This window comes from Urocitellus parryii, chromosome 6 (assembly GCF_045843805.1).
Source record: "Urocitellus parryii isolate mUroPar1 chromosome 6, mUroPar1.hap1, whole genome shotgun sequence".
In the NCBI taxonomy this organism is placed as follows: Eukaryota; Metazoa; Chordata; class Mammalia; order Rodentia; family Sciuridae; genus Urocitellus; species Urocitellus parryii.
The window spans coordinates 145,131,414-145,147,621 of NC_135536.1; the positions used below are offsets into that span (position 1 = coordinate 145,131,414).

Genomic DNA, 16,208 nt, shown 5'->3' on the forward strand with positions numbered 1-16,208 from the left:
CATGAAGGCTGATGGACCTCAAATATGAAACCCATTAAGCCATGATCTTCCTCAACTGAGGGACTGCCGTAACTGTCCCTGCCACCATTCCTGCTCTGTTGCAGGGGCTTCACTGTGGAGGCACTTCACTTCTTAGAAAACTCTGTGGGAGAAGGCAGTTTCCCTTATAAGTCAGGGAAACTGCAGGAAGATTGGATGATGACTTTTCTGCAGCTGAGATCACCTGTGGACACTGTCTTGATTATTTTTGTAATTAATGTTGAGAAGTATTTTCCCTAAAATTTTAGGAGGAGTGGAACCTCGGGGACCATGTCAGCTACCTGGACCACCATGTCCACATGCTCTCAGGATTAGAGCCAGCCTGGGTAGGTTTGCAACTGACTAGCAACTGAAGACAATCATACTGATTGTTTTTGCACTCAGGGGATGAGCTGGAAAACCTCTCCATAGATAGGCTAATGACCACAAGGCCCCTAAAACACTGAGATTTTGTTCTTGCTTAGATCTGGAGAGCAAAGAACATACCTCCAATTTTGACTGTGAAATCTTCGGCCACCATGCAATTTCGGGCAGCAAGGTCTCTGTGGACAAACTTGTTAGCATTGAGATATGCCATACCATCTGCAATCTCTCCAGCCATCTGGATCATCTTGCTTAGGCTTGGAGGTGCAAGGACTGGGTTATTCTGTTAGAGATTAAAAAAAATAATCACTTGAGAATTTAGGAATTTTATCTACCTCAAGTTTCTTTAGGGTTTGTAAATCCATCCTTGTCCAATCTGAACATAATCGGTCATTCTGCAAAGAAATCAGGAAGTGCTTATAAGGAATGTGTTATGAAGACCATGACATCTGCTTGGTGGTGAAGTCATGTCCTTGCTCCTTGATTATATCACACAGGGCTGTCAAGGAAGATACCAATTAATACTCCTTGGGACCAAGATTTTCTGTTTTGGTTAAGGCAACTTTTGATATTAAGGATTTTTGGTTACTCAGATTCCTATTTGATTAAATGTTCCTTTGATTTCCATAATCAAAGCACAGGTGAACAGAAATAGAGCACATCACAAAGGCCACACAGAAATATGAAATGTGCTTCCCAAATGGACTCTTTGTTTTCCACATAAGCACTGTCAGGAATTGTCTAACTCCTTTCCTTTCCACTTACTTCTAAGGCACAAAAATATGAAGATTTATTTCTTCACTTTGTACTACTATTTTCTGTGGGCATTACGAACAAATGAAGTCCAGCTGAAGCTACCATGGAGATTGTAAAACAGTGACCAGCAATATGAATAAGCATCCCCTCTTTGCAGAGAGGGCAAAACATTCACTTTAGAATTGAAAAGAATTACCCTCAAATAGTAATAAATCCATTTGGAAAAAAGAGTCATATAATACATGTCCCAAGCTCTCTATCCTAAAAAAAAAAAGTGTAAAAACTTATCATAACGCAATAGTTTAAATGTTAACTAGCTTTTGGGGGTTCTAGTGAGACAAATTTTACCTTGTTTTCCCTATTGCAAAGGCATTTTTGCTGACAGGTTCTACACATTGCCTTCTTAGCACAGGCCACGAGGGCCATGGGAAATTTCCAGGGCTCTGGTATCCAACTACCTGGACTCCTGCTTGGGCTCTTCCACATGGTCTCCACCATAGTCCGATGTTGGGATGATCAACTGGCCCATGACCAAGGCTTAGAGGGTGTTGGCTCTTGCCCAGTGAGGGGCTGTTTCCACTGAAAGCCAGTATCTAGAAGCAGTTAACAACCCTTCCAGCACTTCTAGGTTGGTTCTCCACATTCCAGGACATATATGGGTTCTGAAGAGGCTATCAAGATGGTCTCTGTGACTCAAAATACTCATCTCTCAGTTATCTGGAGAAGCGACATCATGTCACTGAGGAAAGCCAACATCACCTCCTCCTTTTACACAGGACTCTTCTTTAGACATGCTCTCCCCACTTAGAACCTAACATTTCCTTTTAACCTTTTCAGAGCTTTAAACATGTAAATCAGGAAGTGTGCAGGTGAAATGCAAAGTTAAGACTCATAACAGTTAAGTTATTGGAGTATGTATGAAGTACAGATGTTTACTATGAAGTTGTCACTCATAATATGAAATAATCAACACAAAGAACTTAATTTTAAGCACTGGGAGAAAAGGTTGACATTTTGTCAGTTCATGGTGTTACCATTATTTCATATTTCTTAAGAGAGCACAAATCTTTAATTTGGTGAGAGCTACTGAAGACAAGCACACGTGCACCTATACTTAGCAGTATAAAAAAGCAAATCTGAACTGGCTGTGGGTGAGAGCAAGTAGAATTTAATGTAGCTGCATGGTTTGAATACTCACTTTTATACTTCACATAAGTTAGACAAAACTTAAATCTGACAAATCTAAAGGTGAATTTTAGATCTGAAAAGGACTTCAGTAACTACTTCCCAACCCTCTTACTTTACACATGAGGAAACTGAGGCCCAGAAACCTGTAGTAGCTGTTTGAGGACCAGAGGTAGTAACCAGTGGCGGAGCAAGCACCAAGAACCCATGTTATAAATTTTTATTCTCTGCCTGAACTGGGAAAAAGGAGGATGAATGCCTGGAATGAGGCAAGTAGTGAATATCCCACCATACCTCCAGTAATGAAGGCAAATAATGAATATTCTGCCACATCTCCAGTCACCTACTTGATCAGGCTTGTTTTCTGCATGTGGGCTTATGGATTTAAGTGAGCCAGGAAAAGGCACTATCATGCAGGGGTGCTGGGGACAGAGGCTGGGAGGGACAGAGGCTGGGAGAGGCATCAACCACCCTGCTCAGAGCCTTAGGCCATACTCAGGTGGTGGCTCTCAAAACATCCCAAATACCATGTGCTGTAAATAAATGAGGTCATTTGTGAATAGGTGCTTGGAACTAATATGAAGGAACTATCATTTGGGAGATGATCAGGTTGTGGATTAAAAGAAGAAAACAAAAACAGAGTGGCAACAGAAATGCAAAAGGGGTTAAAAAAAGTGGGTGGGACTTACTGTTTCTAGGGAATGCAGGCAATGCAGGCAGGTATCATGCTTAACTCATAAGTAGCAAAGGTCAGGGTCAAAGTGAGGACCTGAAACCCACTGAGGCATCACAATGAAAGAAAGGTGTTCCTGGGATTATTTCCCAGTGTTTATCTACCAGCTTACTCTTAAAATTCATAAAATGCAAGTCAGGTCTCCATATGTTAAAAAAAAAAAAAAGCTCATGGGCTAATTGGACAGAAGGGGAGACACCACAATGACTAACACACAGGACTCCAGCATGTTGAAATTTTTATTACACTAAACAGCCATTGTGCAGCTGATATGATTATTATATCAAAAGTGCAACAAGACACAGGATCAAGCCTGAAATGTAGATGCAAAGTTTGAGAACTCTTGCTTCCTAGTCTCAAAGGTATAGACCACTGACGGTGCAAAGGAAGGGCTGTGTATGTATGTATGTGTGTGCATGTGTGGTGGGCTTGCAAGTAAGCGGATGTCTTGTGTACAGAACTGGGTGGGAAATCACCCTAGCAACTTTCCAAAGATAAGGGCAAAAATCCATCCAGCCTAACACTGAACTTCAACAAGCATTTATGGAAAGAATGCCTGCCACAAATGAGACCTGAGTTACATGCTCAATGAAAAAACTGAAGTCGATGGGTGAAGAAGGGATATACTCATAGAACCACAAGAGGCAATTTGTGCTAGGAGATGAGACAAGTGCACGGGGAAGTTAGTGGAGGAGGAGATGACTCCTGGCAGCAGGGCAGGCGGGCAGGCTGGCAGGCAACGTTACGAGGGACGGGGGCGGCACCAACGTGGCCTGATGGATGGATATGAGGAAATGCAGTCACAAAGGCACAAAGCTGCTTACGTGGACAGTGATCTGAGAAAGGACAGACAAGTCCTTCTCAAAAAAGTCAAGGACTGACTATAGTTGGGAAATCCTTTACATAAGGACTGTAACCAAGGTTATAGCAAGAAACACTTGAGGCTGATTAAAAAGTAAACTGATTTAAGGACAAAATATTTTTCTACAGGTGAGATAACATGTGAGGTTGGTGAAAAACAAAACTGACCTCTATTTCTGGCCTCAGAGATCTGAGATAACTTTTGAGATCCCCCCGTGTCATCAGTTCCATGATGACCAGCGTTGGCTGGCCCTGGGACACCACGCCCAGCAACCGCACCTGTGAGGAACCAAAAAGAGAAAAGCTCAGTCGGGGAAGAGTTGTCCACACAACTACTCAACGCTACTTGAAATTGTCTGTGTGTTTCTGGGACCTGGTGGCCAGGAGCAGGGAGGACCAGGACATCTACCAACCAAGCTCTGCAGGTGAGGCAATGGGGTAACATAACTAGAAGGTAGAGGGCGGGACACCAAACCCACAGGTGTCACCACAGACACACTGGGGCTCTCTGGGGATGCTTTTTTCCTCTGTCAGACCTTGGCTTTTCAGGGAACTTCTCTTACCACGTGGTGACAATTGAACTCCTTCATCACTGAAGCCTCGTTCAGAAACTCAATCCTTTCACGCATGCTGGCAGCCTCGTTCACTGTCTTGATGGCCACCCTGGTTTCAGGTTCATCTTTAACCACACCCTTGGCAACTCCTTCATAGACCATCCCGAAGGACCCCTGCCCCAGCTCCCGGCTCATGGTAATTTTCTCTCGAGCGACCTCCCACTCGTCAGGAATGTACACTAGAGAAGAAACCAGGATGGAAAAAGGCATGGAAAACAGCCCCCATACAGAATTCGGCTTTTGGGGGAAACTTCAGGCCAAATAATGCAAGATGCTGCTTCCTAAAATCCACAGCCTATCAGGAGACAATCACATGGCTTTCTCCAAAATGTCCCCATGCCAATGACTTGAGTAAGACTGCACAAAGTACAGGTATTCTAAATCTTTGAGGATTCCAAGATAATTCAAAGATTATTATCAACATACAAGAACCAGAAGGAAGCAAGAAGCCTAGGATAGGACAGCAAACAGTGGTTCCTTTTGGTTATTTATTTTCATCACTTTCATCTCTAGTAATTAGAAAAAATGCAAATCAAAACTAGTCAAGATTTCATCTCGCTCCAGTTAGAATAGCAGTTATCAAGAATACAAACAACAATAAGTATTGGCAAAGGTGTGGGGGAAAAGGCACACTGATACATTGCTGGTGGAATTGCAAATTGGTACAACCATTCTGGAAAGCACTATGGAAAACTTGGAATGGGAACCACCATTTGATCCAGCTATCCCACTCCTCAGTTTATACTCAAAAGACTTAAAAACAGCATCACAGTGATGCAGCCACATCAATATATATAGCACCATAATTCACAATAACTAAACTGTGGAACCAATCTTCAATAGATGAATGGATAAAGAAACTGTGGCACCTATACACAATGGAATATTACTTAGCATTAAAAGAGAACAAAATTATGACATTTGCAGGTAAATGGATGGAGTTGGAGAATATCATGCTAAGCAAAGTAAGCAAATCCCAAAAAAACCAAAGGCCGAATGTTTTCTCTGATAAATGGATGCTAATCCATAAATGGAGGTGGGGCATGGGATGAGTAGAGGAACTTTCGATTGGGTAAAGAGGAGGGAGAGAGGGGAGGAGGTAGGAAAGATGGTGGAATGAGATGGACATCATTACCCTAGGTACATATATGATTGCACAAATGGTATGACTCTACTTCATGTACAACCAGAGAAGTGAAAAATTGTGCTCCATTTGTGTACAATGAATCAAAGAGCATTCTGCTAAACCATAACAACAAAAATACAATCATAACTCTAGACCTGAGATGGTGTTCTTCATAATAAAACATGTTTCTCTGTTTTAGTGAGAAAAAAAGAAGTCATCAAAACAATCTTAAAAAAAAGTTTTAACCCTCCACCCCCCCAAAAACAATCTTAAAAAAAAAGTATTAATCCTCCACCCCCCCAAACAAAAACAAAACCACGACAAAAAAAATGCAAGCTAACCACAGGAGAAAGAAAAATTGAGTGAAATGGTTAAGAATTATTCTGGGTTTGAAGTTTGCTTGTCCTCATCAATGGATCCAAAAGGAAATCAGAGGAAGAGGGTAGTAGTAGGAAAGGGGGGAAGAGTTTTCATTCTGTTTTTGGTGCTGGGTATCAAACCCAGGGACTTGTGCATGCAAGGCAAATACTCTAGCAACTGAGCTATATCCCTGACAAGAGTTTTCATTCTGGAAGGGGAAAAAGTCAGAGGTGCATGTGAGAGGTGGTAACATCCTACTTCTCAGATGCATCCAAAAGAGATGTTAAGGGTTTCCAGCATAGCCTGTTTTGTCTATTCAAGTGCTACTGAATGGGGCTAGTCCATTTGAGACATGTCTAAGTATAAATACGCACTAAATGTCAAAGACTTAGCAAAAAAAAAAAAAATTCAGTAACTTTTACATTGATTTCAACTGATGATATTTTTGGATATATTGGGTTAAATAAAACATTATTAAAATTTATTTCATTTTTTTTTAAAGTATGGCTACCAGGAAATGTGAGGTTACTAATGTGAACTGCATCATCTTTCTAACAGGAGGACTTCTGTAGTCTAGATATCATCTCCCAGCCTTGCCTTTGGCCACTGGATCACTAGTGAAGCACAGAAGCAACTGAGCTCTGGTGCTGAGGGAGAACTGCTAGTGACTGTAGCGGTTTGGCCTGGACTCTGTGATTCCAGGGACTCCCTTGATACCACGGTGAAGGGCTGGGGGTGGGGTGGTAAATACTGAGCTTGCATATGATTTCTTCTGCAGCTTAGATTTGATCTGGTTTGAGAAAATAAATAATTCTAGGCAGGAAGAAAGAAGGAAAAAAAGTGGGGAGGTGGGTGGAAGAAAGAAAGAAAAATCAAACAATGGTCCCATTCTACAGCTCCAATGGGTAGGATAAAAATTAAAATAAAATCAACCTAGTCCATAAGATCTGCATTAAATTTCAATTATAACCATGATCTCCTAAGTGCTGTGAGCTAAGGTCTCTGCCTGAGGGGAAGTAGTCAACAGATTCTGCCTGGCAGGAAGGAAGTGGTCCTGGTTCAGAAATAGAGGACTAGAAGTGGGGTTCATGCCTGTATTTGCTTTTGTGTTTTCAGAGACTGACCTTGGGTCTGCACCTGGATGGGATAGACCAGTAGCTGACAACTGTGTGTGGCAATCCCCACATCAAGTATTTACCTTTAGTGATGTCTTAAAGGAAAAATGTTTACTATCAATGAGGCCCAGGAGATATCACCAATTTATACTTTGAGGAGTGTCTAACAGATTAAGTTTCTTAAATTTTTTTCCATACACATTTCTATGTTTCATCATACATATGTGCTCAGGAATTTCTCAAATGGCCTCTGTAGGGCTGAGGCAGTTAGCACTCCTAAAGAGGAGGCTAAAGCTTGCTTAGGGGGAATAAGGATGTAAGGCAGCCAGGAGATACAGCTCTTCACAATACCCTCTGAAGGTATAAAGAGTCACTGTCTCTATCCATTTATCTCTGAAGATCCAGGCTGGCTTTTAATCAGAATTAACTAAGTGGTGTGCCACAGAACATGGAGTTAAAACCAATCACATTCATTCTGTGGGAGGTCCCAGAAGTCAAGGCCCTCAATCCTTTTCTTTAAACTCAACCCAAGAGTTCAGACTTTAACCAGCAGTCCTAAGCCCCACCAGCCAGTAGCGGTTTATAAACATGCACAATGTTATCAGCACTTTCCTGTAGGGGATTTTCAATGTAGTCTGGAGAATGGTGACATGCAGATTAGCTTTAGGAGAAAGAAGTTTTTAAGCACCTTTGAAATGCAGTGTCATTTTATTTTCCCTTGAGGAAAATGGCTATGTGGTATTTGTCAAAAGGCTGAATAAATTAAGTTCAAATGAGGTGACTTGTTTCCACCTGTTGGTGTGGGTGGCAATAAGTTTGCTTCTGTTTTGTTTTGAAGAACTATGACATATTATGAAAGCATTCTGTTAAGGACACAAAATTTGAATTCAAGTCACTGTTACAGAGCCTTACTTTATCGTATTAATACTTTCTGTAAACTTCTTGTATATTTCATCATTAAAGCTGAAAATGCCCACTTTCAATGCTTTATTTAAAAATACAGTAGATTCTGTGGTATAGTCTTATATAATCTTCAGAGAAGAGAGGTGGCCTTGCACTGTCCCCGTGTCTTCCCATTGTCTGGGAGAACACCTTTACTGATTTGATTTCTTTTCTTGTTCTTTTTCAAAAAGCAATTATTGAGCTGGGCTGGTGATGCATGCCTGTAATCCCAAGTTTATGGGGGAGACTGAGGTAGGAGAATAACTTGAACCCAGGAGTTCCACAGCAGCCTGGGCATCTAAGAGAGACCCTGTCTCAAAAATAATGAATAAATAAAATAAAATAAAAGTTAAAATGCTATTTTTAGTATAACCAATGAAGACCTATCATCTTGCTGGTTTTTCTTTTTCATTTTTTGGCAAAGCTGGGGATTAAATCCAGGGCCCTGTAATATGCTAGACAAGTATTCTAGATACCCAAACCCCCTGTTTTCATTATTTTTAAAAGAGAAGGATCTTCTTTGTAAGTAACTGTTCTTATAAGTGTGGTGTTCATCCTTCTGGAATGTCCTCTGTGTCTAACACACACACACACACACACACACACACACACACACACACACAAACATAAATATCTGCTAAAAACCAACTTTTTGAGATCTTTATGTAAATAGGAATAATGTACTTATTCTGTACCCAATTCCCATTCAGAAGGGGCTGTTTTTGATCAGCTCTACTATAAACATAATTGAATTAGAAATGATTACAGAAATCATAGTAAACCATACACAACTTACACAGTACTTTAAAATTACCAAAGTATTTTCCTATGCTTTCTCATTTGATCAGGATAATTGATTAGAATAATCACAACTCCTTATCTCACATTTCCGGCATATCTACTTCCACTTCTCCTGAAGCAGGAAAGTAGTAAACATTTTTTTTCTGAACACTCCCCGAATGTTATGCACTTGATTATTCATTTGACAAGCCTGGTACAACCCATCCTATGGGCCAGCTTCCTTGGTTGCCCCAGGGACCCTAGGGTCCTCTTCCACACTGACTACATTGCATGCCAACAAGACGCAGCAGGAAGGGCTGGTGAGAGCAAGCTCATCCTGTGTGTACTAGCAAGAAAAGAAAGCTAAAAAGTGGGGGTGGGGTGGAGGAAGGGAAATAACCATTGAGTACAATCCAGCTTCCAAGTCAGACTTTCTGTGCCATTTAACTAAGTGACTTTCATTAGGTATTAACAAAGGGAATGTGAATCAGGAAAAAAAAAAAAACTGTATTACCCTCCTCAGGAGAGAATGACAGAAGAATTCTAAGATAAACCAGAGCAGCCCTTAATGGCCAGAGATAACTGGAATGCCTTGACCATCTAGCAAAAACAGAATTAAAAGGACTGTTTTATCATCTGCAGCACATTCTATGATTACATGTTAACAGAAAATTTCTTTCATTCTGGCATAAAATTTTAAGGAACTAAATAAACTGATTACTGTGCTCGTGACATTTATTTCTAAAGCCTATTTTTCCTTGGGGTATCCAACACAGTCTCAAAATTTTTGACAAATGCACTGAGCTGCTAAAAAATAGATAGATAGATTGATTTAGGTTATCAAAGATGGATCCTGGGCAAAGTTACCTCAAAATAACACAAACCTCTTCCCCAGTTAATAACATTCCCGACAGCTCCCGACTTCCCCCCGCCAGAGACCCTGGGTAAGACTCTTACCATCAGCTGCGCTGAAGTACTCTGGGTTTACAGAGGCATACAGCACTCCATTCCCCAGCCTGCTGTTATTCCTGCCAAGAAATGAGAAAACTCAGGTTAAGAAACCCTATTCTCCATCTTTCTGGATATATTTTCATCTTTGTTACATCTGATTTATTTGTTGTTTCATGAAGTATCTTGAGAAAGAAAGGGAAGAGTGCTAACTGCTAACAGGAGCTCTGGTCTGCACCCCCAGTTCAGTCTAGGGCCAGTAGATATTTGAGGACACATCTTTTGGCTTCTTTGGTGGCCTCAGATCAGAGATTTTTAAGAAATAGTAGTTTCCTTGTTCAATGGAAATAACACAGTTTATGTGATGGGGGGGGGGTATGTGTGGAAAAGCTCCACATTAGCCAGCATAACCTGTGCATCAGAGAAACCAATGAAGGGAAGAGGGATATGAAAAAAATAACTCTTTTTGTTGTTGTTAAATCATTAGAAAATGTTCTATTCTCCTGTGAAGAAAGTTTGACTATAAAGTTTTCCACTCTGTATAATATTTCCTGAAAGAGCTGACCTTTGCTCATGCTCAAATCATCAAACCACTTGGCTGCAAAAATTGTCTTAAATTGGCCTCAGTGCTCACCTCTTTCTATGGAAGACATACAGCATTATCACCAACCCTCCCACGATCAACAGGATGGCGACCGGCAGAGCGATGATCAGATGGATGAAATTCTCATACGTTGCTGCAGAAATGAGAAGGACATGATATGATGTCATTAGGTGAACAATCTGCTCATTTTATCTTTCAAATTCATTTAGAAATATGAAAAAAAATCCCTAAAAGCTTTTGTACTCTCCTATTGAACACTAGGAATTCCTGAAGGTAAATGGTATCAGAAATAGCAAAGCAAACAAATGGAATATTTGAAAAAAGAGGAAATAAAGGGTTGGGCATATAGCTCTGTGGTAGAGCACCCTTGGGTTCAATTCCCACTTCTGCAAAAAAAAAAAAAAAAGTTACATGTAGAATGAGGTATATGTTTATTTTTTTAACACAGTATATTCTGATTTAATAGCTTAAATGATGGACTGAAGGAGTCTCTGTACGCAGTTTAATGATTCTTAGTGGACACACACACATTTGCTGAAATAACATTTACTTATATATATATACTGACCTTTACCTGTTAACATAATTCCGTGAAAATTTTAAAATAACCAGATGGTACCCCTTGCCAATGCTGCTCTAAATTTTCACAATCATTTGAGACCTGTTAAAGTCTTGAGACCATGAGTGCACTTGTCACCAGACTTGTATAACAGATGATAAATTTGGGCAAAAGGGATTTAGATGTGTACCCCTGAAAATTCTGCCAGATGCAGGAAATCATGTCAAAAGGTAGAGAAAAGTAGACCACACATAATGGCAAGGATACAGAGAGCAAGGGAGAGGAGAAAGGGGAGTTAAGGGAAGCTCCATAGGAGAAAATTTCTTTAGCCTGAGTCTTGAAAGAGAAAGATACACTTTCCTTGGGATAAATGATTTTATAAGCAGAGGAATGGCTTAAAGATGACACTGGAGAGAAGCCAGGGCCAGCTCACCAGGGGCTTAGACCAAACCAAGTGGTTTCAACTCCATCATTCAGATTTAAAGGAGTCAACAAAAGTTTTCAAAACCAGCAGTGAACTGATCAGATTCATGTGCTGGGGTCCAAGAACAGACTGGGGTCCTCTCCACTGCCATGTCTTGGAGAATTGGGAGAAAATATGTTGCAACCTCTGGGGATGCTCTGTGGTACTCAGTTCTGACTTCAGGAAGAAATCACTGCTCCTTTTCTATAAACAAGCCAGATTACAGAGATAACCTTGCCTTTCCAAGGTCATAGGGGTAGCTGGTAAGTCATGGTTCCAAGATGGGAAGCCAGGCTTTCTACAGCCACACCTCAAAATACCACCAGAACACAAGCAACCAGCAGGCTCTGATCTGCCATAGTGGAGGTGGTAACAGGGAAGCTGGGTTCCAGAGACATTTAAGAGGCAGAGAGAGAATCCATATGACTTAGATTGGAATGAAAAATGAGTGGTTGGAGAGAAAGAAGAATGAAGGATAACTGTGAAGTTCCTTATTTGTGTGATCAGGGCTACTGATTGAGCTAAGAAACCAAGGAGAAAAGAGGTGTGTGTTTTAAGGACAGGAATTTAGATTTTGGTTTTGTGCACAAGGAGCAAGAGGTACTCAATGGACATCCAAATAGAGATGTCTACTTGGAAATGGGCTTTGAATTCACTGGGGACCAAGTTATGAGGACCATAAGTCAATGATTATTTTGCTACTAAAATCTGTTATTATCATTTCTCTTTAAAATAAAAACACATATATTCTCTTTAAAGACTATTAAGGATGCTTCCAATTTTTTTTTACATTAAAAATATATTTATCAAGTATCTTTCAAAATGAATGCAAGTTTCAAAATATTCATGAGGTATCAGAAGCTAGGAGGCTTCTTTGTTTCCCCTTAGACTAGAACTAGCCCATAGACTATTTCTTGTATTTATATCACTTGTACTACTGGTCAGGTTGTACTGTGTTTAAGTTTCACATTTCAACAGGCACATGGAGAAACTGGATCATATCCAGAGAAGAACAAAATGATTAAATGGTTAGAAAATTGATCTCTGCAACTGGGCTGCAAAAAAAGGCCAAAGACTTGAGAATATTTAATCTGGAGAAGGGAAGTCTGGGGGATAATTTAATAGTATTCATGCACATGCAGAGTTCCTAAAAAGATAGCAAGTGCCAGAAAGCTTCCAAAGCTTCCATCTCCTCTGAGGATTAAACAGGAGGAAATGAGACTAAACTGTAGTGGGAGAGTCTTGTCTGACATAAGGAAAAGCTTCCCAGCAGCAAAACTGGCATGTGGTTTCAATTTCCCTGCAGTTCATGCCAACTTCTGCTGGAGAAACTCCATCAGAGGAACTCTTGGGTTCCCCAGTGGCATCCTGGCACTCACAGGGTTACATAAGGAACAGAAAAGGCAGAAATGAACATGACCTCTCTGAAGAAAAGCCAAGTTCACTAAGCCCTGAAGCCAAGGATGCTGCTTCATAGATCACAGCCAAATACCAAGACCCCAGGCCTAGGTTCTAATCCTTGGGGATGCTGGGGATTGAGGGAGAGGGAAAAAGCCACCACTTTGGTGAAGGTTATATGAATGTTGTTAGAGTTCCAGGTACTGGAAAAGTGGCATAAACTGTAGTTTGGATAAATGTTCCACAAAGGCCCATGTGTTGAAAGCTAAGCTCCCAGTCTGTGGTGCTATTTGGAAGTGGTAGAATATCCACCCCCCCCATAACTTTATTAAGATAAAATTGAAGTACAATACAATGCACATATTTGAAGTATGCAATTTGATCAGTTTCAACATATATGTAACCAATATAGTTAATAAAAAAGCATTTCCATTACTTTTTTTTTAAAATTTGAAATCATGCAGACTGGGTTTCCATTAGTAATCAATTACCATAAGATATATAGAACCCCAAATTCACATGTCAATTATTTTAAAATATACAAAATAAGAAATAATACAGCTAAAATTTGATAAATCTAATCAAGAAAATAAGCAAGAACACAAAAATTAATATCAATGGAAAGAGAGCTATCTAAATAATCTTACAGATGTTAAAATATATTAAGGTAATATTATAATTGAATGTGAACGTATGTGATAGTTTACATAACATGGTCTATATTAGAGAAGGCTACATGTGCTGCTAAGAAAGTGTATTCAGTCATTGATATATGAAATATTCTATGTCTGTTAAGTCTAAATTATCAATTGTATTTTTTACTTCTATAGCTTCTTTAGTTTTTTGTTTGGAGCATCTATTGGGAGGTGGTAGAATCTTTAGGAGGTAGAATCTAGCGAGAGGGAGTTAGGTCACTGGAAGTGTGCCTTGAAGGGGATATTGGGACCCCAGTCCCTTCCAGTCTATCTTTGCTTCCCAACCAGCAAGAGGTGAGCAGCTCTGCTTCACCACATACGGCCTACCATAATATACTGCATCACCACACATCCAAAAGTAATGAAGCTAACTGCCCATAGACTGAATCTTCTGAAACTATAAGCCAGAATAAATCTTTCTTCCTTATAAATAGATTATCTCAGATATTTTGTCACAGTAATGAAAAGTCATATAAGCTAACTGGTCAGACTAGCTTAAGTGGACTAAATGGGAGAATTCAGACTATTTTAACTGACAAAATTATCTGCCTAAGCAATTGTTTACCTTTGAAACCTGAACTCAGGGACAGCATAGTGCCAGATACATAAACTATCACCTCAGTTTACAATTCTATTCACTCCTATCCTTTTGCTATCTGTCATAGAGGATTTTCAGATAATCATGTATATCTCTGAACATTCAGTGTTGACTAAACTACTACAGTCCTTGTTTTATTTTTTTTAAAGAAAATATCTATTTATTTTGACATATAAAATCACATATGTATTTATCATGCTTTGAAATATGTATGCATTGAGATAATTAACATGCATTACATCACATATTATCATTTTGGGGGGTGAGAACACTTAAAAATCTATTCTCTTAATAATATTCAAGAATATAATACATTATTATTAACTATGGTTAGCATGTAAAATGGCTCTGAACATAGACCAAAGTGAAAGCAGAGGTCTTTACTGGCTCAACAGTGGTTGCAGTGGTTGCACCATTCCAAAAAGGGGAGCTCAGACCCTCTTCCAACCAGTCACATGAGGTAGGGACTCAAAGTCCAGCAATCCCCTAGACTGATTTCCCAGACAAGGCACTGGCTTTTTAGCATGACACTTCTGAGAGTTGGTCTACTCCATTTTATCCTTAGCAACCCAGCCTTCCTGAATTCTGGACCAGCTTTCAGTTTTATCACACTACTCTTTCAATAGCCTTACTTTTGGCTGGGACATAGAAGAACACAGGATCTGTCCATGACCCATTCCCAGAGAGAGAGGTAGCCTGAATCCGGGCAGTATAATTCCCTGGGTTTAGCCGGTTGAGCTTGGCCCCTCCATATTTTCTGTAATCCTGTCTGGACACACATTCTCGCTGATCCTGAGGGGAAATAAAACACATGCATCAACTGCCTACAAACATAGTAGATATCTGGCACTTGCCAGCTCACTTGCTACCTCGGTGACTCTAGCTGCCCAATCTTTGACCAGCCCCACCCCCCAAAATGATCCTCCCTCAAGTCATTTAAACAGTATCCCAAAACTGTAATCAAACACTTTGGAACCCAAAAGAACTTTAGGAGAGTTAAAAATTATTGACTGACCTAACCTATGTCATGAGATAATTTTCTACAATGAAACTATTCTGAGGATGAGAAGCATTCTAGCTCCTTGTGTAAGCATGGAGCTGCTGGAAAGACCTAAATCCTCACCAACTTTCCACCCAATCTTATTGTTTGAAGCTAAGCTAACAGCAAGTAAATTGAGTATAACATTACACATGCTATCAACCCTGATGGAAATACATGCAGCTGCAAAGGAAAGCCCCAGTCTCACCTCAATTTGTGATCCGTATTTTATTTCATACATTAGAATCAATCCATTGGGGTTCTCAGGTTCTGCCCACTTTAAAAAGATGGAGTTCTCAGGCCTTGCCTCCCAGGTAACTGGGCCAGGAATGTCATCTGCTCCTTCTGTACAACAATTTAAATAAGGGACAAAGTTGGATTCAGGTCCCCAAAGAGGGTGACAAATGCTGAGTCACCTGAGAACCCTCCTCCCCAAATCTGTGGGGGCGTGGCTGTGGACAGTGATCATGTGGGCTCCTCCTGAGTTGGCTGCTTACACACACAACACAGGTTTAGAAACTGGACCTACCTGATGACTCATGAATCTCAAGATGCCACAAGTCCCCCACCAGAAGCGCCTGTGACCAAGCATAAAAACTTCCTGGCACTATAAGTAATTTTCTTTTTCTGTTACTTCTACCTCTTGAAGAAAGAGCCCATCAAACAACAAAACACTGAAAGGGTGTTGACAAGCTGAAGTAGTGCATGGAGCCTCCAGGTTGTGACACGGATCCTCCACGGGCCACATATACACGGCAATTACAAGTTTTATGTTGTATGTGAGGGATGGCCACAAAGTCAGTCTGTGAAGATACTACTAAGAAACAGGTGCTGAGAGCAAGTGAGCTGACCCTGCCATCATCTATTCCTTCAGTACTGACCCCTCTTTCTAAAGTAATGTAGTAAGCCAAAGTCATGGAAAATACTACTGACAAAGATGTCTACAAATTAGCTGGGCTGGGCATGGTGGCACACACTTGTAATCCCAGTGGCTTGGGAGGCTGAAGCAGGAGGATTCTAAATTCGAGGT

At 40.4% G+C, this 16,208-nt stretch overlaps 1 protein-coding gene across 1 annotated transcript in view; it reads right to left on the reverse strand.

Annotated features, from left to right (window-relative positions):
* The window catches only part of Igf1r (insulin like growth factor 1 receptor), a 300,293-nt gene that overhangs the window by 18,912 nt on the left and 265,173 nt on the right, over window positions 1–16,208 (reverse strand). The window contains exons 12-18 of the mRNA XM_026394732.2: window positions 15,387–15,523; window positions 14,772–14,931; window positions 10,457–10,559; window positions 9,832–9,902; window positions 4,501–4,730; window positions 4,106–4,216; window positions 526–685 (exon numbers count right to left, since the gene is read on the reverse strand). Coding sequence (XP_026250517.1) covers window positions 526–685; window positions 4,106–4,216; window positions 4,501–4,730; window positions 9,832–9,902; window positions 10,457–10,559; window positions 14,772–14,931; window positions 15,387–15,523 — 972 coding nt within the window. The remainder of the gene's footprint in view (window positions 1–525; window positions 686–4,105; window positions 4,217–4,500; window positions 4,731–9,831; window positions 9,903–10,456; window positions 10,560–14,771; window positions 14,932–15,386; window positions 15,524–16,208) is intronic.